The 26,205-nt window shown below is 45.2% G+C and overlaps 1 protein-coding gene across 2 annotated transcripts in view; it reads right to left on the reverse strand.

Annotated features, from left to right (window-relative positions):
- Positions 1-14,363: 14,363 nt before the first annotated feature.
- The window catches only part of FHDC1 (FH2 domain containing 1), a 32,620-nt gene continuing 20,778 nt past the window's right edge, over positions 14,364-26,205 (reverse strand). For both annotated transcript variants that reach the window (XM_072336348.1, XM_072336349.1), the window contains exons 7-12: positions 26,001-26,071; positions 25,789-25,896; positions 24,842-24,912; positions 22,466-22,583; positions 20,507-20,671; positions 14,364-18,404 (exon numbers count right to left, since the gene is read on the reverse strand). In XM_072336348.1, coding sequence (XP_072192449.1) covers positions 16,359-18,404; positions 20,507-20,671; positions 22,466-22,583; positions 24,842-24,912; positions 25,789-25,896; positions 26,001-26,071 — 2,579 coding nt within the window. In that variant the 3' untranslated portion in view covers positions 14,364-16,358. The remainder of the gene's footprint in view (positions 18,405-20,506; positions 20,672-22,465; positions 22,584-24,841; positions 24,913-25,788; positions 25,897-26,000; positions 26,072-26,205) is intronic.

The raw sequence follows: 26,205 nt of genomic DNA on the forward strand, positions 1-26,205 counted from the left end.
AGGATCACAGGGACAATGGAGGCAATATGTTCATTGGGCAATTAGAGGTGTTACATCAATTAAATGCTTGAGGGCATTCGCAATCGAAATATTGCAGCTAGGAGAAGAAATGACCTCAGACAGGATCAAATATGCAAAGCTAACTGCAGCCTGGGACTTCTCCCACAAGGCAAACAGGCGGCTCAATCCCTGTGCCTGGCTTCACCATGAGCCGTATATGAGGGATGGCCCAAACAGTGGGATCTGCAGCTGCAGCCCCTGGCTGAGCAGTGCTACCTCTGGCCTTTTGCTAGCTCAGCGTGTTATCCACCCTTGGTTCAGCACTGTTCATTTCCCTTAGGCAGCACTACTGCTCCCTGGATGACGTTGCTCCATGTACAGAAAAGAAGTGGCATAAGCACAGAGCTGGCACTGCACCACGCCAACGTGCCCGTGCTGCAGCTGGGTGGCTCCCGACAGCGCCAAGCTGCCGCTGACAGCTCCTTTCTCCAGCAGGTGAACCAGGTTAGTGCCAGCAAGGACCTGCCCATGGTAAACCCCAACTTCTCTGCTGGGGCAGGGACTTTTCCTGAGGCTGCCAGCACAAACTGCAGCCCAAACCTCCTGTTTCATTAGCAGAAAGCAGTCACAAATCTCTGCTGCTCCTTCTCTCACATTGTTCTCCAAAAGCTGAGTGAAACAAAGGAATTGTTGGCTCTGCAAGAGTTAGGTAGCTCTTCTGTTGTGCAGAGGATTTTGATCATGTCTTGTTATTTCACGTCTTTAGAATATTCACCAGACAAAGCAATTTTCCTGTCTCTGAGCAGTGCTAAGCTGTCAGGCTTCTTTTATCTGAGCAAAAGGTAGTGCAGCATCTTCCCCCTACACAGTGCTTTTTTTGGGGGAAAAAAAAAAAAAAAAAAAAAAAAAAAGAAAAGAAAAGGAAAAAAGAAAGAAAAACACAACAACCCAACACCTCCCTCTCCACACTGGTCACCTAGAGATGCAAAATCTTCCAGATAGAGCAAGAAGAAAATTGTGGCTGTTCCTTGAAAACCCTCACACCTAGGAGCTGCCTGTGGTACCCAGCACTGGGTAACACAATATCAGGAGGTTCATTTAGCTGCTGGACCAATATTGTATCCTGCAAAGTCACCCTCATTTGGAATGAAACAGCAATGGAGCTGAAATTGGGCCTCAGACAGGATGGGGGGTGGGATGAAAGCTGGGGGCAGAGCAAGGAGGGATTACCCAGAGCCCTCTCCCACAGGCAGCAGAGACACTGCCTGTGTTGTTTCCTTAATTGCAGAAACAATGTGCTCTTTCACAAGCTGCAGGTGGCTTGGGGCATGGCAGAAAAGGGACATTATGGCTTTTCACCATAGCTTGCTTGAAAGGTTTGGAGCCTGATGCACAAAAAAGCCTTTGCTGAGGGTATAGCTGCTGCATCGAGTATCAATGAAAGCTGCGTAGCTGCTGCCATGAATCTGATCGCCATAGAAAATGAATGGAAAGCATTAAGAGCAGCAAAGAGTATTTTAAGCTGCAGTGAACAGCATCCAATTCATCAGTGAACAGCAGGCCTGGGTCAGTGGAATAATAGCTTTGTTTGAAGGAAGTGTGGAAGAGTCTGCAGAAGCAGATGGGCGAAGAAGGAGCCAGAGATGAGAGCACTCCTGAATCCTAGCAAAAGGCCAGCATGAGTGTGAGCACCCAAGGGTGCTGCTCTGCATGTGAACAGGTTCTGAGGGCTTTCCGCAGCCCTGGGCAAGGGAGACACAGAGGCTGGGATCCCAAAAGAAGCGTGTATGCACGGGATCAAAGCCTGCTCCCCGGCTGCCACCACAGAGGCACCACCCCCAGCACAACAGGAGGTTATCGCAGCAACAGTGACACATCCTGAGGCTGCAAGAGGATCTCAGAATGGGAAGGTGAGCAGGACCTGGTTACCAGTGCACTAGAGGCTCCCTGGCATGCTGCTGGATCAGAGGGACGCTCAGGGACATGTCCCATCTGCAAGGGCTTAGAGCAGGCAGCACACATGACTCAGCTTTACACATCTCTTGCATATATTCTATTGCAGTCCAGGGACAGGTCTGGGGATGCACCCATCCACTCTCTATGCTGCAGTCCCGCAGACCCAAAATCCAGAGCACCATGAGGCTTGGTGCAAGCTTCTCAGTGCAGAAGGTGCCCGAGAGCTGAGATGCCTCATTTTTTGTTGCTTTGATAATTTGTATCCTGTTTTATAGTTGTTGATGTTACAACTCCTTCAACATGAAAGATGGCAAGGCCCCTGCCTTGCAGAGCTTGCAGCCTAGTACAGACAGGTAAACATAACAAGTAGAAACATTAAACCCGAGCTAGGGAGGGGGGACAGGTTGAGGGAGTATGTTAGAAATTATCTTTGGCACATCAAAGAGCTGGAAGAAGTCCATCAGAGGAACCTTCAGGCTATTTATGTATTTCAGGTAGTAAGATAAAATCATGAATAATGAGTTCCTTCAGCCTCTTTGCAGAACCAGCGCTGAAGCAACGCTTACAGAGCAATGCTCGACTCACCTATGTCCTTCATATGGGGAACAAGGAGCCCTCCCCAGGTTTACACTGCTGCCTTTGAACCAGTAAAGAACAGAAGAAGCACACCCAGCATTCTTCTCTACGAGGATCTGGTCCTTATCTGTAACAACCACATGTGCAACTGCCCAGAACCATCAGCATATCTCTTTTCTTCTTACTTTTCACAATTTCTCTGTTTTCTTAGGCAGCTTATTCAGAACTTCAGTCAAAGCTCTCAACCCTTAGTCCCACTTCCTCTTCCATACCCAATCCATACTATCTCCAATGAAATGCTGCAGAGCCAGGCAAGCTGCATACCAAGGGAAGGAACAACCAGCTTCAATGCATCTCCTGTCATTGGAGAAACTGTGTGCACACAGACCATTTCCACCAGTGCATCCCCACACTGATCCTCCGGCCAAGAAACAAAGCTGTGGGACCCATCCCTGGCAGGCTTTGCAAACCCTTTGTTGCAAACCCCAGGAATTTGGTAGGGAAAAAGCAACTCAGATAACTTGCTCATGCTATGCTGTGGGGTTGTGGGAAGCTTAGGCTCGTGAGGCCTTGAGACAGCTGTGGTGCAGACCCAGGGAGGTTTCCAAGTTTATTTTTTCTCATTTGTGGGGACTCCATCCTAACCAAGAGTCAAGCAGATTGACATAAGGCGCAAACTCTTTCTGACACAGTATAAAAATATATCACCCAAAAAAGACAAACGTGTGTGGCAGCACTGTTCGCTGTCTCACTGCCAAACAGACTGAGGCAAAAATGCTAGTTGATCAAATCATGAAGACACCCAGTGTTTATAGAGGCTGGGCATGCTTTCCGCCAGGCTAGTGTAGCTACTGCCAGTGCAAGCCTCAGTAGCTATGATGTGGAATTCAGCAGAACTGATACAGAAAAGTAGAAGCCCATCTGCTCCCACTGCACCAGCCCCGACATTAGTGTAAAGAAGTAGGTGAAAAAAGAAAAAGATCCACCTGAGAAACAGCCTGGTGAAAAGCATTTCCTAGCTAGACAGATCCTGCAGTCCAGTTTATCCCACAGCAGTGCAGCAGCTGTGGGCTGTACCAAGCCAAAGGCTGCTCAGACTCCATCCTTAATCAACCCCTGGGTTACTGGGTTACAAGCTGGAGGCAAACCATTGCAAGAGATTGCAGCTGTGGGGTTGATTTTGTTTCTCACACCATTTCAACCTATCCAGTTGCAGCATCTCCTGTGGTTTGTGGCAGAAGAGGAGCTTGGTGCCATTTGACTGGAGCATAATGGAATCATGGAACATTCTGAGTCAGAAGGGACCCACAGAGATCTGTGAGTCCATCCAAAATCAAAACCCTGTGTCTGAGAGCATTGTTCAAATGCTCCTTGAGTTCTGGCAGTTTGGGACCATGCCCACCACCCTCTGTTGAAGAGCCTTTTCCTAACACCCAACCTGCCCCTCCCCTGGCACAGCTCCACACCGTTCCCTCAGACCCTGTCGCTGTCACACAGAGCAGAGCTCAGTGCTGCCCCTCTGCTCCCTGTGAAGAGCTGCATCTGCCATCAGGCCTCCCCTCACTCCTCTGCTCTGCGCAGAGCAAACTGAGGCCTCAGCCTCTTCTCATACTTCTCATGCTACAGACCCTTCACCATCTCCACAGCCTGCCTGGACACTCTGCAGTATTTTATTATAGCTCCTTTCAGATAACTTGCTCTGTTTCTTTGCCCCCAGCCTACAGGACAGGCAAACAAACCTAGAAGAAAACATGCAGCCCAACAGCAAATGCTACCATCACACAGCTTGGATGGTGAAGGGGCTTGTTCGCTGGCTGCTCCCCTTTGCACAACCGGGGCATGCATGGCTAATAAGAGTCTGCCTTTAGCTTCCTGACAAACCCTGAGACAGCTTTCCAAGGCCTTTTTCCCTCCTCATGTCATTCTCCCAGTACCAGTTCTGATGGAGCCTTTCTCTCCCTGCTCCACTGCAGTGCCACCGACAGATTAGGCAAGCCATCATCCACCTCCTCACCCACAGCCAACACCCCTTGGCTACCCCGATGTCCTGACAACCTGTGGGACATCTGTGAGAAGACAAAGGCAGATCTCCAGCACCTCCTCCTTAGGTAGGAGAACAGCAGGGAGAAAGTGAAGTCTCATTCAAGCAGTCACATTGATCTGTGGACATAGTGCACTGTAAGCTGCAGCTCTTTGGGCCACAGAGCCCAGCATTTTGCTTAGGGCTATGCTGATGCCTTCTGGACACCCCTGATATAAAATCCAAATCAGTTACCTGGTTCAGATAGCAGTAGCACTGCTTGAACAAGCCAAGTGACCAATCACTTCAAAGCAAACAATCAGGGAGAAAAAAGGGTTGGCTTAACCCATGCCAAGAGAAAAGGATGTTTGTTGCACAAATAAAGTGAGTGGGAGCAAGACTTTCCTGCCTGACTGGTGGAAAGGTCCATAAATCAAGACTGGAACTCCCTGCCGCATATATGAATCAATTAAAGCACTCGATGAATCATTTATTTTCAACATAGACAATCAGCAGCCATGGTTTGATGTTCAATTGATTTCTCATTTGTCTTGCTTCTCTGAGTAATGACACATGGTTCAACCCTTACACACTGCATGTCCCAGCTCGGCTGCTCCTAGAGAAGCTCCTCCTGCAAGGCAGCAGTGAGCACTTGTTCCTGACAGTTGGTCACTGTGCTTCAGTGCCCATGGCTCTGCTCATCACATCAGTCTCTTGCCCTCTATGTTCTACTTGGACCAGTTTTCCTTTCTTTCTTTGACAAATTAAATGAATAAAGAGATTAATTCCCAGTGCCAGGCAGGAGAGCCGACTTCCTCTTTATAAAGCATCAGAGTCCTATTTCTAAGCATCCCTACAGTCCCAAATAGAAGAACTGATACATGCTGCCCAGAAAGGCTATGGAGTCTCCTCCTTGGAGATCTCCCAAAGCCACCAGGACGTGTGCCTGGGGAGCTGCTCAGGGTGGCCTTTCTGGAGCTGGGGCTGGACCTAGTCCAACCTCAGCCATTTCACTGAAGTCACGGTCATTAGGACACCAGTCCAACTGTGTGTCTTCCTGTAACCAAACAGTTAAATTTAGGGTGTGCAACTTACACAGCCCCAAATATCTGTCCTGAAACAGGAAGGCCTGGCTGCTGCTGCTGGGTGCTCCCCGCTGATATGAGGCGCCACTGGGATGAGGCCAAGACACGCATTAGCATAATCCTTTTATGAAGAGTAAACTGATAAAAGACAGGTGGAAAGAATGGGGCACACTGAGCTTTTCCATTCATGAAAACAAGATGCCGTGGTGCTTGGCACACTGGGCCAAATGCCTATCTGGGGGTACATGAGCCAAGTACCCCAGGGGCCGGCGAGACACCCAGCACAATCCTGGCCTCCAGAAAATGAGGACCTGAGCTGCCCTGCCTATTCTGGAGCAAAAAACCATCAGGTTTCCTCCATACTCAGAGCATTTCCAAATGCCCTTGCTTTTCAGCCGCTTCCCTGGAGAACTGCTCCAAAGACCTTGGCCACTTACAACCGAGATTCACAGATTGTAGCCCATGGTTCTCCCACATCCACACTCAGGCAGTGTAGCAGAAAAACAACTGCACTTCTGGGGTGGCCCGATGTGCACAAGAGGCTTTTAGGGCATCTCGGAGCAAGATGAGCCATGTTCTGCAAGCAGCTCCAGATGCATCTGTGGAGAGCATCCACAGCTTATCCCACCTGCACTAGCATTGGCTGCCTCATGACATTGCAGCTGCAGTGCACATCTTTATAATCTTAGACACAGCAAGGACATACTGGTCATGCAGAATGTGCCCAGAACATGATGCATCCACCTGGTGACATGTTCTGATGCATTCATGCACCATCCAGTGAAGTGACTCCTCTGGAAAAGATGAGGGACTGCTCCTGTGAGGTTTTCTGCCTGACCTGAAGGTTTCTGCAGTGATTCCAGTGCATGTGTGCAGTGACACTTTGCCCCTTCGTACCAGCCAGTCACACTTCTCAGTTGAAACATGGCGCTGCCCCAGAATGGGCAAACATTAAAGCCAGACCAGGAAGATGAAGGGAAGGAAGAAAATATGCCAAGCCAAGAGAGGGCGCCCCCAAATCCTGGGATCCCTGGGGTGAAGCTTCCTCCTCTTTATTCTGAAGCCTGAGCTCCAGCCGCCTATCTCTGTGTGACAGGGACATAATTGCTGCTTGGAGTCACTCTGTTGTCACTCATACCTCCAACTTTAGCAAAATCCACCCCATCAGCCCCTCTTACCACAGTATGTGATGATTTTTGGTCACCGCCTATAACACTTCAAGACAAAACTTTACCACTTCTTTGCATCTGTTTTAATTTTAAAAGGCAACATGTCTTAAATACGTAGTAGCAATTTTCCTGAGTTCTGCAATACTTTGGTATTAGTCTTTGAAGGAGGAAAAAAAAGGTTTCTATTTTTTACCTTTGAGTTTGGAAAATACCCCTTGACACCTTCTCAGAATTGGGTGAACTCTTTGAAACAATGGCAGATCCCTTGGAAAGGCTGATTTGATGGAAGAGGCAAAAGAACTTGATTGCAGCTGGAGTTGAGTGGCTCCTTCAGCTGGGTTCGGCCCGCTGGTTTGAGCCAGCAGTGTGGGAACTGGGATCCACTGGCAGCAGGACACAGTGTACAAAGGTGACACCATGGGACTTCCCATCCGTGATCAGACAGGGAAGACAGCACTGCTGGGAGAGTCACGAATGCAAAGAAGGAGAAGAAGAGACACTAAAAGAAATTCTTAGAACTAACTCCTCCCTGAACCCTCTCCTGCATTCCCCCCTCCTCATCTCTCAGCTTTTGCTGTGACAGAGTAATGCGTGTACACCTTGCCATCCCTCCTTGCTCCCCTGTGGGAAGCATCTTTGCCCTGTAGGTCCCTTAACACCAAAACACGTGCCCAGCTGGGCCACCTGAGAGCCCTTCCTGGGAGCTCCTGCTCCCAAAGTGGAGCTCAACGTGACTCCATCCCTGTGGTAGGTGGTGGTGTCATCTGATGCCCTCCTCCCCATAGCCCAGGAAGTGCTGCAAGTCTTCTCAGGCTGTGGTGACTCACATCGGAGCAGCCGGAGGTGGCTGAGGTGAAGCACAGCCCTGTGACTCACCCGCGCTGGATCAACACCCCCAGCCCAAGCAGCCATCTTGGGTCCCTCCTCCCTCCTGCTCCAGTTGCCGTAGTGCAGGGCTGTGTAACAACATCAATAAAGGAGAGGAGGGATGAAGCCATCTGTGTGGCAGCTCCCCGCAGGCACCACAGCAAAGGCATTGCGCTCAATGGAGTTGTCTCTCCTTTCTGGGGCACCCAGTGCAGCAAGTGGGGACGCGTACTCAAAAATGGGAGAAGGCTGGGAGGGAAAATGTCATCTTTCCAAAAGGCCTTAACACATAGGAAACAGTCAGTAAGGACAAACAAGTTGAACTGAGAAGAGGCATCTAATCAGCACACACATCAGCGTAGCTCCAGGTTCCACGCTAAGCTCTGCTTAAGGCAAGGAGGGGAGGAGAGGGGACAGGCTCAGAGCTCCCTTTTTAAAGGACATCAGTAAATAATCTCTAGATGTTATCACTGCCTCCTTAATTACAGAATGCCCCCACTGGAAAAAGAAAGAGGTTTACTGAAAATAGCTTAAGGGTCAGCAGGAGAAAGGAGTAGAGCTGCAGGATGGCTGCAGGAGGCAACAGAGGGGTGAGCAGATGGGGTCTGTCTGTGTGAACACCTCTCCCCAGAGAGCAAGGAGCAGCAAGTATGGCAGCTTTGACAAGGGATGGTTCTGGTGATGCCCAGTGGCTTCAGGCTTTGTAATTGGCCATAGAGAAGATGCCTAATTAAAAACAAATGTTTAAACACAGACATCATTTAATTCCGAAACAACTCCCTCTGTCAGGCATGCTTTCTCTCTGACAGAAAAAATGTTGGTCCCCAAGAGCAGCCTGAGAAACCACAGCAATAAAGTCCAGTCCAACCTCATGGAGTTTCCCTGTGCCCCAGCAAGCTCCTGTCCAACAGGTTGTAGGAGCAGATTTGGGTCATCCCAGGCCAGAAGGACAGCAGCAGCCCTTCAGCTAGCACCCAGACCTCCTCCACAGCCCAGAGCCATCACGTCACACTGAGAGCAAGGCTGGCACAGCCAGAGGCCTGGGGGAGCCTCCCCAGTTCCAGCACTGGTCCCATTGCGGAATCACAGCTCTCTCCCTGCAAGAGCTGCCTCTGAGAAGCAGGAATCTGGTAACAGGAGCTGCCAGCTTGGCACACGGAGCCATAACAGATCCAGTTACCAGCAATTAGACACTCCACCCCGATTAATTTGTGCTAGAAACACTAAGACGGTTCTAAACAGAAAGCTTGATAATCTGTTTGAACTATTTGCCAAAGGTTGGGATAAATTCTCTGTCATTTAAAATGTTGTATATTAAGGCTGGACATTTCATTCAAAGATATTTACTGTAGGTTAAGTAAGATTTATTCAGAGAAGTAATTTCATCAAACAACAGTTTGGACTCAGTCGCACAATGGCCCTCTATGATTACTCACATGCCTGCTTTGCCAGTTCATGCTGAATGTTGGAGCTACACATTCTCACCAGTCTCTGCTTTGCAGCCTTTACAATTCCGTTGGTTGCTTTTATGATTACAAAACATCTCTTGCTGCACTCCCACATGCCCATCTATGATGGGTGACTTCTGCCACATCCCATGCTCTTTTGGATGTCACTGCATGTGGGCTGGGGACACCGGTGCCTTGGTCTCTGGGTGCTGGCATGAACCTGGTGGCCTTGCTTGAGCATTGATCTATGCTGCCTTGGTCCACCTGTGGACCATCCTGAGCTCTGATCCTGCTCCCTCCCCTTGCTGCATGAGTGGTCTCATGCCTTGGGGCAGTTACAAAGACACCATCAGGAGTTGCGATGTTCCATCCCACACTCCATCCACCGAGTGACAAATCTCTGGCAACAGATCTCATCAAGTCCTTCTGAGGAGCACAGACAGTATTTTCCTGCAATGAAAAGATACTGGGTAGATTCCTAGGGTTACCAGTGAGCTGCTGCTTTATGCATTTATGTTTAAGCATCTGCATTATTCGGGATAAACATGGTGGTTCTAAGGGTGGATACACTGAGTTCATTATCAAAACCATGTTTTAAGGAAAGATATGCAACTGAAATGCCACATTTGTCAGGAGATGAGCTATTTTGCCTTATCCTCATAAACAGACATCTCATTCTGGAGTACACAAGAAAATCATTGGGAGCATTTACCTTATTATTATTGGTAAGCCCTTTAAGAGCAGGGTAAGCAAACGCCTGTCAGAAACATTCAGCTGTAGCAGATGCTGCCCTGGGGCTGAGGCACATCTGCCTCCTTCCCCAGCTCCCTCTGGGTCGCTGGGGGCACTGCCCTCAAAGCCTGCCCTGGGGTGAGCAATACTGGGCTGGCACACAGTACACATGAGTAAAAAGATCTCAGTGCAAATAGCTGTGCCTGTGCTCTCCAACTACAGCGTGCAAGCACCCAGTGCTCTCCGTGTGGTGCAGCGATTAGTCACTTGCACCAGAAGGAAAACTGAGCACATACTCTCCAAGAGCCGTATCTGGGCTTCTGAGAGCAATCTGCTCTTACAAAGAGGTCTTGGTCCTCACCATATAAGAGAAAAACAAAGATGCTGTAGCCTCAGCTATTACCATGAATACCTACATGCTAGGCTGAGATATGAAGCAATTATTTTGCTTAGCAAAATCGAAACAGCACCCAAATGGCTGCACAAACCTTTTGTTCATGGCACCAAGATCACAGGTGGGTGAGGCATCCCTGAGCCTAGCGGCTTTTTGAGCTGAGCTGCTGCTGTCTTTTTGATTAAGACTTTACAGACTGAAACCATGGAGCTAAATCACCCACAGCTTTAGTTGGGCAAAATTTCTCCATGTCCCCATGGGCTGCTCAATACAGTGGGGTGCAGCATTAGCACTGAAAAGATGAGTTATTGGGCATTAGGAAGGAAGCTGGATTATTAGGAAAAACTTCTTCACAGAGTGGCAGGCACTGGCATGGGCTGCCCAGGGAGGTGGAGTTGTCACCATCACTGAAGGTGTTCCAGAACCATGTGGATGTGGCACTGAGGGATGTGGTCAGTGGGCATGGTGGGGGCGGGTTGGTGGTTGGACTGGGTGATCTCGGTGGTGTTTTCCAACCTCTGTGTTTCTATTAGATGATTTGAGACGATCCCTCTGCTTGGGGACAGCAACCTCCAGCAATTTGCTCACAAGGACAAAGCAGAGCTACAAAATACAGAGTTGTAAAAGTGAGAAACGGAGTCAATTTCTGTTGCCCTATTCCCACCGCTTACTGAAAGCAGCAATGAAAAGCGTCAGCTTGCAGGCTTTGCAGACAGTTGTTTGGAGAAGGGCGACCCATGGCAGACAGGGAGAAAAAAAAAGCAAAGGAACAGAACAGCCACCAAAGCCTGCAGAGACACAGAGAGCGCAGAATGGAGTGAGCTGAGGAGTACAGAAATACCAGAGTGTGAAAGGGAGATAAAGAGGGGAGATGAGTTATTAGTAGAAGCTGGAAAATTTAATAGAGCAGGATGGAAAACTGTAACAGAGGAAATAGGAGTGGGAGGAAACAGTCATGGGATGTAAAGGGGCAAATACAGCTGTAAAAGGGTGGGGGGGAAAAAAAAATCAAAACCACATTTACAATCATCCTTCATCCTGAAATGGGAAATTGAAGATTCACACAGGGAATAGGTTTGAATCAGTTTAAATGCTGCACGAGAAACACTGGGAACAAAAATGTGGAGCTCGCAACGTGTCCTTGCTCAGCTGAAGCTGAAGCTGGTCCAACAGTGCTTACAGTGTTCTCTGCAGTGATGGAGCAGGGCCAGCTGCTGGGGACCCCTGGCTTCTCCAGGAGGCTGTGCTTGTAGCTGGGTCAGCCAGGAACAGCCGACGCCCAGGGAAGCGTAAGGATGGTAATGATACAGAAAAAAGCTCCACATTCTTCTTGAAAACTTGTCTCAGCTCTGCCTGCTCATTTGTAATCATCACGTTTTCCCTCTTACATCTTCCCCTCATTTCCACAGGCAGCACGCCAGTTACCAGACAGTGATTCAGAACTACTACTCATGCATGTGTCCATTTTAGAAGTATATTCAATTCCTTACCAAACTTGTTCTAGATCACCAAAAAGATGGAAAAGTTTACTTTTTTGGAAGAAACTATCCAAAGTGCACACAGGCAATCCATTCATTTTTACCCCGAAGCCCTAGAGAAGAATCAGGAGAAAGAAGCAACCAGAACAATGCAGCTGCAAGTTCATCTCTCTCCTCTGCTTGGCCCAAGAGGTGGCATCAAAGTCTGCCACCCTCCATCCTACCAAAGAAGTAAGGATGAAACAGAGAAAAGAAAGGGCTATTGTTCAAACACGATCAAAAGCAGGAGACACATCACTGTTCAAAGGCAGCCTGTCTGTCCAGCATCCCTGCTTCAGATGGGGCAAATGCTCCCTGCAATGTCCCAGTCTCTCCCCTCCCTCCAGACTAGGCCACCAACCAAGCACTTGCTCAACAGCTACAAACCTGACCACCATCTCTGGTATCAGTGTAAGAGCACGGCCTCCATGCTCCCTGTGACTCAGTGCAGAACGGAAGGGGACCAGCAGCTGGATGGATTTTTTTGATTTGTTTTTAAAACCAGAGTTAAGTTTCTCGCTGAGACAGCGCGTGTTCGGCAGTCTCAGCTTTCAGCCTGGAAAGAGACAGAAGCCAACTATGCGGCAAGGAACCACATGGTGTTGGCTGGAAGCAATTCTGTCCGAGTGCAAGAAGCGGATGCCGGTGGTGATGACACGTGGAGGAGAAATGCTTGGTTGCCACGAGAGCCCTTCACACATTCTTTGCCTCAGCATCACGCTCTTTGCTGTTGCTGGGCTGTTTGTGCAGATGCCGGCCCTCACAGCATGCAAGATTTCCAGGAGGCATCTTTTGGCCAGGAGAACCAGACTGATTTTTACTGGCTTACCAGCAATAAAAAAAAGCAGTCTATTTCTGGCTGTTTAGATAGTGACATGGCTAAAACAAACGCCTTTGTTTCCAGCAGCTGCTAACAATACCTGCAGGGAACTGTTCCCAAGGCAGTTATCTCTGGCACCGGCGGCAGTAGGATGTAAACAGCATGTATCAAGCTAATGGAAAACACTGAATGGCCGAATCTGAAAGGAGCTGTGTTTAGCTGGGCCCCTCTTGCTGGAACTGTGTTCTCACAGCAGCAGCAGGGATACCTTCTGGAGGGCAGCTCTCCCCGGCACGTGGGGAAGCGGTTCCAGCCAGGCCAGGACAGCTCAGGGTCAGCGGCCAAGCAGCTTGTGCTGCGATGCGCTCCCGGCCTAGAGCCGGCTCATACCTGGCTAGGTCAGCGCCAACGGGCAGTACTATGCATCCGTCCACACAACCAGAGCCTAAGATGAGAGAGATACCGGTGGGTTATTTTGAATGACATAGTCCGGACTTGTACACTGTGGGAGGCGTGATGGGAACTCTTTCTGTCTCTCCTGATAATTTAATGAGCTGTTGTAACGAGGGATGCAGTGAGCCCCTCATTTGTATGCAGTTCCCACATGAGATGTGAATATTAAATTCCTCCAAGTATGAATCAGCATCTCTCCTCCTCCCACAGCTCGCTCCTCTATCTTGCAATCTCCAGCAGCTCCACAGCCCCAGATGCCCTCATGTCCCCCCGGGCTCCCCGACTTCACCGTCACCCTGAAAGCCATCAAAGGAGTCGGACTCGCCTCTGATGATGATCACAAGCACCCGCTGCTCAGCACAACAAAGCCAGAAAAAAGCTCTCGTGTCTTTCTTCAAACCCGCCTGCAGTCCCACAGCCTGTTAGCATTGGGGAAAATCTCATGACATGGGAAATTAAACCTACGGGGCACCGCTGCCTCTGACAGCTGGTAGTTTAAATAATGAATTGGCAATCATAAACCCTTTTGAAATCAAAATGAAGTTTAAAAAGTTAAAAAACAACTTTTGAGACACACCTTTTGATGGCGAAGGGCTTTCCCACGTAGATTCCATCAGCAGCCGTCACTCAGCACTGGCAGACAGCAGGTGTGCGCTGCTCCGTGCGGGAGAGCTGCACTCACCCAACGAGAAAAGTCAGGGGCTGAACGAGTTTGCAAATAGCAGTAATTCCAGTCCAAAAAGCCATTCCCATTGCAGAGGGGAGGAAGTGCTCCCTGAGGACAAGGAGACTGGCTGCTTTTCTTTGCTCCTTTTTTTTTTAATCTTATGCAATGAAGCAGGGAAAAATCACAGGAGAATGGGACGGAAGGTAAAACTTCAAAATTACAGTGCAGAAATCACCACCTGCTCCTGCAAAACAGGCTGTTCTTTATTTGCAAAGCCCTGGGAGCTGTAAACTGGGATTTCCCAATAAAGTGCGCTAAGCTAAAAGGCATGAAGATAGTGACAGATCCAGACTTGTTATTGCCATGAACATTTGTCTTGGCCACAGCACACAACGTGAACACGAGGCGCTGCATCCACCACCCAATACCTTTCGCATTATACCTGGGCCTGCGCAGAAAGCCCTGCCTCAGGAACATCCAGAAACTCAAGAGGAATTGCACATCCGAGTACAAAAACAAGCCTCCTATTTCAAATGCCAGAATTTCTGCTGCTTTCTTTGGGCACTTTCCCACAGGTACCTGAGGTCAGTCTCCAGTTGCTGGGGATCTCCAGGACCAAAGCCAAAAGTACAACAGGAAAGAGAACGATGAAGCCCATACCCAGTAAATGGGAACTTTATTAAACTACCAAGTTACTCCGAAATGTATAAATGCTCCATTAAATACATTCAGTTTTCTTTTACACAGATTTATAGAAATTTACATATACCAAAACACATTTAAATTATTTTTCAAGCTCGCTACCAATAAAAGTTTGGTTGCTTTTTTTTTTTTTTTCTTAATAAAGGAGAAGAGTCAACCATCTGCTCTTGCAGATGTGCATACATACACACAGATACAAATAAGGAGAAGGAAGATGCTTTCCTTTCATGTAACCCACAAGGGAGGCAGCATTCAAAAAGCTTATACAGGGTTTCGAGCAAAAATTCACCCTTGCCGAAAAGTGGGCTATATAAATTCTCCCTGTGGGACAGACTCAAACAAGAGGCCCTATGTAATACTTCGTGGTGTTTGGGTACAATGTCTGCAGTAAGACATCAGGAAACACTAAGGGCCCCTCGCCAAGTTCAAAAGACAAAGGTAGCTGTCCCTGATACTAGCCCTTGAGATGCACATGAGCAATTAAACAGCTCATTCTCACTGAGCTATACACTTCCAGCACTGAGGGATAGAGTAGAGAAGCAGATCTACCCTAAGTCAATGCCATTTGTCTGAAGAGATTTCCTTTTTATTTCATTCTTGTTTTTATTATTAAATGAGGCTTCATCTGTAAGTGAGTGGAAAGGCAACTCTTTAAATAGGATGCTCAGGAGAACAGTGATCAGTTTCCCCACCTACAAACATTTCCCTTAGGAAGATGCATGGCACGCTGAACAAGTTCTCCCTCATTCTCCGTACCTTAGACTAGCAAGACATGAAAATTCGTATCTGCAGGAAAAAGGAGGTGTTTTTATTTGTAAAAAGCTTATCAAATACTAGTTTAAGTCATCCTTTGGAGTATTTAAACATTAAAAACCACATTTGAAGCAACGAAGGAAGTCTACAAAAACATTGTCATGCGTAAGCTCCGTGTTTCATGCTAAATATTCACGTTGACAAGGAGAGGAGGCAGGGAAACCGATGGCTCAATCAGAGCCATTGCAACATTCAAGTAATTTGGTAGTACATAAACCAGTGGAAACATGGAATAGTAAGAAAGTGCTCAGCACTACAATGCAGCCTTCAAGAGCTGAACTGCAAACATCCTTGATATGTATCATAAATATATGGCACTTCTGTATGACCAAAAGCTGGTGAGTTTGCTTGTGACTGGAACAAGTCAGATGAGAAGTAGTCATCATCCCAGTGATTACTGGTGGCCCTTCCAACGGGCACGGCCTCCAGCCGTGCAGCACCAGCCCTATCTACTTGTGCATGCAAGACAATGCTGCCACATTCCTGGAGAATAAGCCTCCTGGCCAGCAGGAAGTTTTCTCCAGACACACGTACACATTCATAAAACATGCTAAAAATTCTTCAGTTAGGTAAAGACAGCCACAAACAGCAAATGTCCTGTTTTACTATTTTTTTGGCCAGCAGTTCCCAGTCCGTCCAATTGCCAGCAATGGACTTTGCAACAGGCAAAAAAGAGTTCCTGAATCCAAGGCAGTAGAAACAATGTAAAGCACAATCACCTACATTCATTTTCAGTACTGTTCCACAGGATTCTCTTTGACAGTGAGTAAGAAACCAACCAACACTTGAGTCTCAGGAAAAATTTCATGTACACAAAAACTGGCCTTTATCCATGTTTTCTATCATGAAGCACTTCATCTCATAGCTTAACTTCTTCAAACGTTTTGGCTTTTGGTGACCTTCCATATTGCAAATACTCCAAGACTTGCTGTTACACTCTTATTCCATCACAGTGGCTTCAAAGACATCCAAATTCTTAACAGGATTTAGACCAGAACACAACCAGTTGCCCTTTTCCATTGGTGCGTGGTACATAAAAGAGCACGTGATGCCGCTTATCAGCAATGCTAATGTTTTAAGGAATTCCACAACAGAGACATCCAGTGCAAGAGATATTCCAAGACTCAAAAAACCTCTCCTTACTTCAGTAACGGCTTTAGTATTTTACCTATTGTGGTCCGGTTTGAATCTTTCAGTTTAAGAGAGGACTTTTCCACTGCCCCCTGCTCCTTTGGTGAAGGCTCTGCTTTTGTGCTGACAGTGTCTCCCTGAAGGATGCTCTTTCCAAACACTCTGGCACTATTTGCTCTCTTTAAAGTACTCCCTCCATTCTCCTTTGGACTCAGATCATCAGAGGTTGCTGCTGGCTTCATTTTAGGCAGCCTCTGGGACACAGACCTGGTGATGCTTGGAGGTTTGGACGAGGTGGAGAGATCCACTTTTGCACGCTTTGAAGAAGAAGCGACTGTATTCCTTGCAAAGCTGGGGACACTGGATGGTGTTTTGGGAGCACTGACAGGGCTAACTTTGGTGTCATCTACAGGGGTCTGGGGTTTTACGCTGGAGCGACACATCTTTGTCTCATCCATCTTCGATTTTGCAGTATTCCTAGCAGGTTTAGAGACCGGCTTCTTGAGAGCAACTCTGTCCCTCTCAAAATGAGCACTGCTTGAGGTGACAGTCCCCCTCTGTAACCTTGGTTCTTCTACTGACATGCTGTGCCTGTAAGGACTTCTTGGCAGTGTGTCTGTAGTGCCTCGGACAGAGCTGCGACGAGACAGGCGGCTTTCCACTGTACTAGTCTCACGAAGCGCCGGCTTGGCTTCTGGCTTTTTCACACTGCTTGGTGCTTTGTTTGACCGAGAAATAGGCACCACTTTCCTCATACTTTCGTTCTCAGAGGCATTCAAAGTTCTAACAGGTCTGGAAGAAGCTGTGTGGCTAGGGCGAGTACCACTGGATTTTGAGGAACTTGGAGATCTGTCTTTTAGAGAGTTTCTCTTTGGTCCTACTGGGTCTTTATTTTTTACAGACTTTTCTTTAGAAAGCGTGTGTTTGCTGTTGGCATCATCCTTATCATTTGTGGAAGCGTGAAGAGGCAGATCCTTGGCAGAAGCTGAATTTAGGTTTGGGAACAGTGTTCTAGGCCTGTACTGAGCACCATTAACAGAAGAGCGTGTTTTGCCAGCCTCACTTCTTACATCATTGCCTGCTGATTTACAGTCATTCCCCTCTTCAGAGTCCAGCGTCAAAGAACAGTCAGTGGTAGTATCTGACACGTAGAACATTGGTCCATCTTCCCTACTTCCTGAAACACTCGTGTCCATTGATACAGGGCTGCTGCTGCCAGGCTCTGAAGTTTCACTCTTGCAACCCACTGCCTTGCCTTTATGGTTGTGGGCCTCTCTGGAGCTTCTGCAAGCTGGAGGCAGATCATCATCAGCAGTGCTAAGGGAATGCAAGCTTAGATCATCGAGAGTCTCCGCATCTGTTCCACCAACATCCTCTAAATATATTAGAGGCGTATCCTCTGCTGGCTTTGCTCCTTGAATATCAAACTTCCTTAATCCTTTAACAAGTTCATGCTCCTCAATTGCAAGGGCCAGAGCATTTATATCAGCAGACTCCTCACAAGAGGTATTGGGAGCATGCATGTTGCAGTTGGTGCTTCGCTGGGGATAATGGGCACCTGTACTGGTTGAGCCACCAAAGTGACTGGACTGTGTTGGACGTAACTGCAGCAGACCACTACTTTTCCCTTTGGTTTCAGACTGTTGGTGTAAGTGCAAGTTATTTAAATTGGGATCTCTAGTTTCTTCGGATTCAGTCCAGGCTACATTGGATCTTACTGGTCGGGTGTTTGCACGGGGAAGGCTGTTAAATTTATTGGGATCCTCTTCTTTCGAAATTTCCAGGAAACTCTGCAGCTCTCTGTCTGCAGTAATCCCCAGAGAAAGTCGAGAGCGTTTGGAATTGGGGTTTCGGTATGAAGGGCTTTGAGGTCTCTGTTGCAAGAAGGGAAGAAACTCTTGGAGTCCTTTTTTGGCCAACATTTCCACATCATTTTCACTGCTGCTCCGTCCAAAACTTCCAAGCTCTCCAGCAGCCCAGGATCGACGTTTCTCCTCCAGCTCCTTTCGCCTTTGCAGATGATGAAGTTCCTGAATCTCTCGTTCCCTGTTTTCCTGACAAGGAAATGCATAAATCCATGTTACAGAGGATGGCATTCTATGCATGAAAACAAGTTAGACGGCTTTATCTTTCCCTTTATTTCATCCTATCAAAGTTAGTTCCTCCTGCTATCACTCTCTCTCCACCCCCAATACATACACACAAAAATTCACCATGGCAACCACAGTCTGCAATCATTAACCATATGGACTGTAGTTCCCTGCATAACTAATGCTGGAGGCACATCAGTCCAATTAACATATGAAGAAAATGCACAAGTCCCCACAGAGCCTGAAAGCGTGATCTATCAGACCCAACCGGACTATAAGTCCAAGCAAAGAATTGTGGCTGTATATGGAGACCTTCAAGTCTACGCTCAATAGGTTTAGAGAGAGCAGTTTTATCTGGTGAGTAAACTTCCAGCTGAGCATTATACTCTTATTTTAAAACAAATTTGTCTGACAATCATGTAAGCCACTGCGTTCTTTCCATCCTCCTATACTACAACAACTGTTATTGAAGCAGCAAGTGAAGTTTCCAAGGGTTGCTGTTTACCCCCAACTTGAACATAACAGATTGGAAACTTTATGAGAAGACATGACTTGCATACAAAAGCAGATGAAAAAACTCATACAGTGTCTCGTGATCATTACTTAGACATCAACTGATGTCACTTAATAAACACCTCAGTCCTGTTTTGGATCTCTTGTTCTCTGCTGGCTTCAAAAATCGACAACTACTGCACAGAAGTTGCCCCAGGCAGGCTGGAGATTTTGGTAGCTAGGCTGAGGGGCTGTGGTTTGGAAAGACACAGAAAGAGGCAGTTTGTGTTTGAAAAACAACATAGTAACACCTTTCTGCTAAAATCATGAGCAGTGGTTTACTGTGAACATCAACATTTTAACTGACACCTCTAGACTTCAGATTTAATCTAGGTTAAACTTGAGAAAATAACCTGGAAAGTTCAACAGGAAGGAAGAACCTGGTTTTCTTCAGCCAGTACAGCTGCAGCAAAAGAAGAGGAAGGGCTAGTCTTCATAGAGAAATTACAGTTTTTCAGCATGTTAATTTTGTTCTCAGAAAGCCTACATGGCTGTTAAAAAAAAAAACCCACACACCTATATTGAACTGAAGCACTGTTTAGTTTGATTTTCCCATTGTTGTGACAACAGAAGAACTGAACAACTATAAATAGTTGCCTGAAAGCTCTCAGTAAACAAAAGTCAAATGCTGAAGCTCTTTTTGATGAATGGGTTAATCTATACCTCTTAAAGAGGATCTGAGAGGACACAGGGCTGTGAAAGATAAGATGTGGTAGAGACCTCAGAAACTCAACAGCTAAGAAAGGATAAAGAAAAAAACTTGCATTTCAGGAAAAATGTGGCAGGAGACTTCTTTCACAGGTATGGGATTACAGGATTATCTCTTGACTAATGCTAAAGCTTAACTTCAAATACCCCATTGTACAGCAAAATAGTTAAAAATTGTTGTAGATGCTACGTTCACGTTCTGTGTTAGACACAGAACATTTTAGCCTCACCCAAAATATGTTTATGGAGGTTTTATTCAAATGATAAACCTATTTTAAGGACTCGTGAGCATGTTCTAAAATTGCAAAAATAAAAAGCATTTTCAACATGTGAGATATGCATAGTTGGCCATTGCAGTATAAACCATCTTTTTTGACTGCTAGCTCTGCTGTCCGCACACTACATTTATTTCTCAGAACTGCAGTCTTTAATCATTCCATTTATTTTTTAGGTTAATCCTCACAAAACACTCAGCAAGAAAATCTTTTCAGTATTTACAAATAAGAGAGTAATTTATCATTTCTGACTACTGTCTACATAGATAAGAAGAGCAGTCCCCATCGGGCCTTGAAGTAACAGCCATCCATTGGCTGCCCATATGCAATGTGTGATTAAGATTGAAAGCATTTAAAAGAATAAAGTAGCCACCGCTGTCACCATTTTTACAAATACATCAAACACCACAAGATATAAAAAGCATCCCTTACACAGAAAACTATTAATTCATGTGAACCAGTATTTATTTCCAAAGAGTGAGAATTTCATTCCAGACTCAACAGCCTTGCGGCAAGCTTAACAGTGCTTACCTTAACAGCCTTGTTGAATCTTAAGCAGAAGTCCCTAAATATCTGGAAACATTCATCCAACTTCATAGTTTCTTTGTCCTCACAGAAAAAGTCAATGAGAGCATTTCCTTCCTTTTCTAATTCTCGTTTCTGGTGTTCTAGCTCCTTTAGATGTCTCACAGCAAACTGTAGCAAAGAATATACAATGGCAAACAGAAAAAGTTAAGTAACAACAGGAGATGTATACATTAGGAGCTTATGAGATTCGTAAAATTGTTGTTACAGATTTGTTACAGAGGCCTGAAAATTAAGACTCTGAGGAAGAACTTCTACTAATCAGAGGAAACTTCCAGTTATTTCAGCAAAAATGAGGAAAGAAGGTCAAGGAAAACGGATCAATCAACATGCAAGTTCTAGGATACAAACTGGGCAAAGGTACAGAAGTTTGAGCAGAACTGCTTAAAGGAACAACCACTGAATTTTTTGTCTCCCTGATCTGCAGCACCAGCCATTCACTGCCGTCCTTACGTGATACATCTGAGAACAGATGGGACCCCAAAATAACCTGCTGGAGAAAGTTAATTTCCAGACAAAGCAGTTTTCTGACACTGTCTAATTTGTGACCCCTTAAAGGTTTTTTATGCTGCAGCACTGGATTGTGTCTAGGCAGCTGGGGGCACGGGTGACCACTGAACACAACTTGCTGCCAGGAAATTACTTGGCAAATATGCCAGTAGGGTAGGAACAAATCTGACTTGTTAGCATTTAGGGAAAAAAAAAATAATGGATTGAAGATAAACTGGACAACTGACAAGAGCATACATAGAAAATAAGTTCCTCCCACATATTTCGGTAATTTATTCATGAGGATGAGATAATGAAAGCTGACTTTTAATCAGCTTGGTTATGACTTATAATTTAAAAAACAAAAACCGGAAGTCTTTATGTAAGGTATGCATTTCTAAAATGATTACTTTTTTTTTCTCAACATTTTTTGGAATGTGGCCTAAACAAGGTTGTAGTGTTACATAAAAACAGCTATTAAATTAAAAATGAAATAAATAAATAAATAAAAGCCAAACATGTCAGAACATAACATTAAAGAGTCTGGGTGCAATGGATTAAAGCCAACGACTCAGAGTGAATGAGGACAGCTATTTCAATCCTAACCCGCCCCTTTTTTCATCACCTTCACATCTGAAAAACTACACTGACTGTTAACTATACTTGCAAGTTGAGAATCAGTGTGGGTTAAGTTCCAGATCAATATCTGTCATTAGTTTTTTGTTTTGTTTTGTTTTTTTTTTAACTTTTAATAATGTTCTATAGCATAAAACAAAAATAATTTCATTGAAGTGTAATACGCATTTCTCCAGGCATCACCATCTATTTGGAAAATACCTACAACTTTGCTTCAAAGTTAAGTGCCACACACACTCATGTCTATGAAGTCATTGAGATACTAAAAAGGCAGAATCTACCAAGCAGTGATGGTATGGCTTAGAATAATATGCTCTGTGCAATGGGTAAACCAGTACAGAAAACAAGCTTTTAGCATTCAAGCTTCTAAGAATCCCTCTTTAGTTCATTATTCTCAGCAAAAACTCACATGGACCAGTATATCATCACAGCTGCCCAAAATATAGTTATCTGCACGTAAAGAAGAAAAGTAGAGACCAACCCAAATTGTCTTATATTTTAACTACTGATCTTTGTCAGGCATTTCACAGGCATTTAAACACACTTGCCCAACAAGCCTTGGGCAATGTACACTCCATATCCCTCCCAGTAAAAACATAATCCTTCCAATGCTCTTACTTGACAAACACCATGTAGTTGGAACACCTTTGTACCACTGATATGGTAGACATATTAAAACAATGCTACTGTTTATTGACATGTCTACACAAACTACTTTGAGCTGAGGAATGCTCCTGTATTCAGGCGACAGTAACACATCAACACAGTTAACCTACAAACCTGCAGAAAGTTTTCCATCTGGTAAAAGAGTTTCGGGTCTCGTCGAACGCTGTCTTTGACAGATATTGTCTTGAAAGAGAGTGAGTGGAGCTCTGCTTCGACGTTATCAACAGATAACCTAAGAATACATATACAGAGAATGCTTATTGAGGAGAAGGAGTTGCCCCTAGGTTAGCCACAATATGCTTCAAAACTGATGTTCCACGTGAAGTGCAACCTGGCTATCAAACAAGACCTACCTGTTCAGAAAATCTTTCTAAAGTATAAATCGAAAGTTAGGAGAGAGATAAGCTCATTTCTTCTTATTTGCAACTTTAAAAGATTCCCATGGGGTGTGGTTTCACAATTAATTCCAGCCAGTCCTACCCAGCTGTACTGCCTGAAAGGGCAATACCACTCTGCCAAGTGTTCTTTTTTCCCCTCCTTGGACACTTATTTTCTAGATGGCAGTCATATCTGAGCACAGAAAATTAATCTGACAAAAGAATAAATACATTTCCTTCCAGATGGGTCATTTCCTTAGTCCATCTGACTACATGACCATTCAAGTGCCAAAGCTAGCGCAACAAGGAGTCACACTGCCAACCAGGACTGCCCATTTTGGCAACAGCATTTGGCACCATGAAATTGCACATTACTTCCTTCTAAGTTGTCACAGCAATGCAGCCCATGGTCTCAACCCAGTAGTTGTAACATTTCATCTTTCTACCACATACCAGCACTGGAGCTGCTCCTGTTTTTGGGCACAGGTAACTCAACAAATCTAAGACCACAGGACAGAGCTCTCATTTGATGTAATCTGAGCTGTATCCTGGGAGACTCGTTTTCTGTATGATGAGAGCTCCCACCCAAATCCCTCAGTCATTTTGAGAATCAACACCTCTAAGCCTATGGCATTTGTTTCACAAGATAACTGAGCTTTGTCTAGGAGCTGACCCACTACTCCTTCCAAAATGGTAAAAAATACAACAGCTATACATGTGTTCCTAACTACTTTCAATCCACCAGCAGCCACACTCCACAACACAGAGACTGAAAAATTTGCAGCTGACCACCTGAAGCGCACATAGTGAGACCACGGTGACAGCATGCATAAATGAACAGAATGCTGGTGGTTTACTTCAGGTAAGCTCCCTGTGCTGGGAAAATCTTGCGTGTTTTTGCAAATGAGAAAAGGCGTAGACAATTCTGCTTTAGAAGGAGGATAAAGGACTACAAGGGAAGAAGGTAAGACAAAAAAAGAAGTACATAATGGTGGTTGTTTTAACACGCTCAGATTGGAAGGATTTATGAGGAACTTATACATGACAGTTGTGTCTCTAATAATGAAAGAACTTCCTCACACCCAATGGTAAGACACACGTTTTGTTTAACTTTCGTGTAGAGTGCGTTCCCTGAACAGATTTCATCATGAGTTACCACAGAACATTTTCAACATTAACAAATGTGATCAAAGAACAAAATGGCTAGAAAAGTACCATCAGTTTTCAGATTCTGCCCGCTCCCCTGCAGTTTGCCAGGGGGCTTGGATGCTGAGGGAAGCTACATTCCTCAGCAGGCCATAGGGCAGACTGCCAAGAAGGTGTGTGGGTTGGATGGCAGAGAGCCACACAGGTGGTCCATCAAAAATTTTTCCGATTAACTCCATGGCCACTCCTTTCCTCAGAAGATTTCAGAGTTCTTTGCAGACATGACTTAATTTTGCATCAGATATAAGAGACTGAAGCAATTTTACAGCTCAGACAACAATGTAAACAGACTGCCCAAAGGTCAAGGAGGAAGGAAGTAGTGAACTGGGAGCAGAACTCTAGGATCACTAGCTTCCAGTTTTATGCTTTAGATCACAAAATCTCACAAAAGTGAGTACAGTAATCTAGGTATGAATTAGGTTAACATTATGCAGCTAGAGACAATGACATGAAAATACCAAGCCTCAAACCCTCCAGATTTTCCACCCAAGACCAAAATGGAGAAGCGAACCAAATATAAAAATTTCTAAAAGAAGCCAAGTCCAGCACCTGTATCAGGAACCAGACTTGCAAGAATGCTGTAGTCTGCTCAGAGACAGATGAAAACTGGTTTAAGAAAAAACAGCATCATTCAAATCTCTAAAAAGCATATATGCGCATATTATTTGACAGAGACAAAACTACAAAACACCTACAGAGATCATGTCAGAAAAAAACATTATACCTGAAGGCACATTGCAGGCATACTTCTGCTAGCAAATGGAAATAAAGCCCTCAAAGCTACAGTAAACATTTGTAAAGATCTCAGGTTTTGTGCCAAGACTTTTTTGAATAAACCTAATTGCTTCACAAACCAGAGTTCCAAGTCACAGTTTAACCATAAGTTTTCAGCTTTCTTTTGACCTACCTGGCGGCCTCGTGAACATCCCTAATTTTCTCTGAGAAGTTGAGAAGAGCAGCATCTTTCTTTTGGGCTTCCTGAAACAAACAGAACAAAGCCAAAACACACACAAGCTATTAACATTCCACTGCCACAAAGAAACACCTCAAAGTCCAGCAGTTCCAAAGCCTCTGGGAGTGCACTTAAAGGTTTCTCTCCCATACTCTTTCTTCCAGTTAAATCCTAACACAATCCAGCAGAAAATACTTCTTCAAAGTAAAGGCAGGGATGAGAACTAGAAACAAACAATTCCATTTTGCAATGCACAGCAATAGCTGCTTCTGCCAATGAACACAAAAGACAGGTATACTGATAGGGAATGCTAGAGAAAGGACAATTTACTGATGCCCACTGTTTGAGCAGATACAAACACCAGTTAATACTCCATTGTTACCTGACTAGTAATCTCTTAAATCAGTTTGTATACAGTTGATCAAAGTCACATATGGAAACATTTAAATCTTAAAATCAGGAAGTTTGAAAACAAATTAAAAGAAGTCCACAGAAGCTTAAAAGGCACTTGTTGGCCACCAAGAGCTGAAAAAAAACAGCAAACAACAACAAGGAAACATGCTGCTGAAATGGTTCAGCAAGAAGAATGTGACTATTTGTCAAAAGAAGCCACTTCTACAGCAGAAAAATTCAGGACAGTAAGAGAACAACTACAGTGGTGAAGTTAGACATATATAAGGTTCTACGTGAGATTAGGAAATTGAGTTTGCCATGGATTTCCAATGGATAGGATTGCCAGACATAGGGAAAATAGTGAATTTTGTGCCAGGAGTTGAAACGCAAAGATTAGAATCAAAGTCTTAGGCCACTTTATGGAGACACATGTCTCCTTCTGTTCTTGATTATCTATGGCTCTAGATTTCTATCAGTTAACTTATACCAACAAAATAGCTTTTATATACCAGCGCAACAAAATGCAGCAGACTCATCCCAGGTTTGTTGGCTTTTGTATCTGCCAGCTTGAGCAGTGATGACAGCTTAAATCCAACAGCATTGCCAGCATATCCTCCCTAAAAAGAAATGAGCAAACAGTAGCAGTGTGTGAAACAAATGAACTGCAATACTAACAAGGAAGTCTGGTCAATCAGCCATCTCCATTCTGGATGTCACTTACCGCATTCATAATATTCCCAGCCTGAAGGACCAAGTGCAATATGGAATGCAGCTCCTCACAAGTCATTAACTCTGTAAGGAATAGAAAATTGCTGTCTAACAACTGTTTGTTTAGAAATACACGCACAGTTGCCAAACTCCTCAAGCTTTCAAAGATGAGCATTTTTATTTTAACAGGAATCCATAGTGAACTGAAAATTGGAAAA

This window comes from Excalfactoria chinensis, chromosome 4 (genome assembly GCF_039878825.1).
Source record: "Excalfactoria chinensis isolate bCotChi1 chromosome 4, bCotChi1.hap2, whole genome shotgun sequence".
NCBI lineage: Eukaryota > Metazoa > Chordata > Aves > Galliformes > Phasianidae > Excalfactoria > Excalfactoria chinensis.